At 45.4% G+C, this 2393-nt stretch overlaps 1 protein-coding gene across 1 annotated transcript in view; it reads left to right on the top strand.

Moving 5' to 3' along the window:
* The window catches only part of ADAMTS13 (ADAM metallopeptidase with thrombospondin type 1 motif, 13), a 20384-nt gene that overhangs the window by 2281 nt on the left and 15710 nt on the right, over positions 1–2393 (top strand). The window contains 6 exon segments of the mRNA XM_010190101.1: positions 1–133; positions 855–938; positions 1007–1131; positions 1849–1995; positions 2330–2390; position 2393. The exon segment at position 2393 is cut by the window's right edge and continues 91 nt beyond it. Of these exon segments, the coding sequence (XP_010188403.1) occupies positions 1–133; positions 855–938; positions 1007–1131; positions 1849–1995; positions 2330–2390; position 2393 (551 nt within the window).

A 2393-nucleotide genomic window follows, 5' to 3' on the forward strand; every position in this document is an offset into this window, starting at 1 on the left:
GTTTCCTTCTCGCCTGCAGAAGAGGGCTGAGGGAGCTGTCAAACATCTGGAGCTGATGGTTGTAGCAGGTCCAGATGTTTACTTGTACCACAAAGAGGACACGGAGCGATATATTCTTGCCAACCTGAACATTGTGAGTAGCTTTCTCCTTGGATTGGTGTCCCAGTGTGAGAGCTCACAGTGTCGCAGTCAGACAGATCCCTGTGAGAGCACTTTGAGGTGTTTGTGGTTACCTGCTCATAGTATAGAGCACTGCTTCCCATGGCACTGCATGGCAAGCTTTCCCTTGTACAAGGAGCTGCATGAGTACAAGTGGATGTTAGAAGTTTAGAGGTTCTCACCTTAAAACACACATAGAAAATCTAGCTCTTTGTTTGGCTACTAACGTTCTTGTGAGTCGGATAGAGTAGCAAGAGTTTTGTCACCAGAGCCTTGATCCAGTTCTTGTTGCTTTCAGTGAGGTTGAACCAGATCCACTGAATTAATCTTACATTTTACATTTCAACATTTTATTTCTATTACAGAAATTCTCTAAATGTCTCCCTTTGCTATTATTAGGAATTTGTTTGTGCATTTTCTGTGTGTATTGCAAAAAGAGTCTTTAGTGTTCACTATCCTACTCTATGAAACTGTTTTACATGAGCATCTGACAAGTCTAACAGTTCTCATCTGTTGACAGATTTATTTATGTTTGTAGCGCACACTTCAGTGTTGTACTTCCCAGTGATTTTGTAGTTGGCCATTATGTTTTCCAGGTGTGTTACCTTTGTCATGAATGCAGCCCTTTTCTTTGGAACAGGTAGTGGGAGTCACTGAGGTGCCTTCTTTATTGAATCCTTTCTATCTCTTAACAGGGGGCAGAACTGTTGAGAGATGCCTCACTGGGTGCTCATTTCAGGGTTCATCTGATGCAGATGCTTGTTTTGAGAGAACCAGAGGTAAGCAGGGAGGTCCAAGGGGTTGCTAAAAACTGTATGAAATGTGCATACGTGCGCCTTCACTCTAGGCAGAGGTAAACATCACAACAAATATCACCTCCTCGCTGATCAGCGTTTGTGAGTGGAGCAAGAAGGTCAACCCCCAGAATGACTCTGACCCCCAGCACGCTGACATTGTCCTCTATGTCACCAGGTACTGAAGCTTCCCTACCCTGCGAGGGGGCCACAGACAGGGCTGATGGTGTCCAGCCCTTACCGCAGTGACAGTGATTTGCTGTTGGTCTTCCAGCAGTTTGACATTGCAGAGTCTTTGGAGATGGGTTGGTTTTCCTGTTTGGGGTTGATTCTCCTACCCTTTTTGCTGTTTCTTCAGTTTCTGGAGAAACTGGAATACCCCCCAAGCACCGATCAGCCGGACTTGAGCAGACATTGTGCACTTTCAGAGCAGCACAGCCAAACCCACTGCAGCTTTGTGTGGGCAGAAAAGTTGAACAGTATCTGGAAGTGAAAACCCACTGGTGTTTTCTATGGAAGATTTCTGGTGCTATCCTGACTCAGACTCAGACAGCTTTTTTTGAGTGCAATGGCTTTATTTTTATGCTCTTACTTCAAAGAGATGATGGTACTGCTCTGTCTTTTGCCAGTAGGATTAGGTAATTTTATCCTGTTCTGCTTGTCTGGGGCATGGGGATATTTTAATGTAGAATCTCCACAAATTTTGAACAGTGGGCATCTGTGGCACCCTGCTGCTACTGTCTTGTCCCAGGGAGCTCCATGTGTCAAAAGAAATGTTAGGTAGCTGGCAGAATTAGATCAGAAAGGTGCAAACAAATTCAGTTGAATGCCTAGACTTTATTTTAGTTGCAATGGTTCTTTGCTCTTTCCTCTGAATATGTCTGCCTTACTTTAGGTTTGACTTGGAGTTACCTGATGGGAACAAGGACCTTCGTGGAGTGACTCAGTTAGGTGGAGTCTGCTCCTCCTTCTGGAGCTGTGTTATTACCCAGGACACTGGCTTTGACCTTGGAGTCACCATAGCCCATGAAATTGGGCACAGGTCAGTAGAAAAGCCCCAGAGCAGCCTGGTACGTTTTATTCAGGTAAAAACATTCCCCAGTTTAAGGGTTTCTGAAGAAGGAAAAGGATCTCTTGGAATAATAGGGAGTTTCCCATAGATTATTCAAAACTTTTGGAAGGAGTTCCTTGCATTTCTTGCATTCCTGGATGCTCTGTGACAATTAGGAGCTGCAAAGAGGAGAGAGAACCTTTGTGACAACAGTAGAAGGAAAGGCTGCAGAGGGAGCTCAGCCTTTGCTTAGAGAAGAGAGGCTCTGAGGGAACCCAGCCTCTGGGTTTCTTCTCCTCAGGGCACTGCGCTGCTTCTGTTACAGCCTTGGAATCCCCCACGATGGTGAGGGGAATGGGTGCAGCAGCAGTGGTTACATCATGGGGTTA

Source organism: Mesitornis unicolor, unplaced genomic scaffold (genome assembly GCF_000695765.1).
Source record: "Mesitornis unicolor isolate BGI_N332 unplaced genomic scaffold, ASM69576v1 scaffold16790, whole genome shotgun sequence".
In the NCBI taxonomy this organism is placed as follows: Eukaryota; Metazoa; Chordata; class Aves; order Mesitornithiformes; family Mesitornithidae; genus Mesitornis; species Mesitornis unicolor.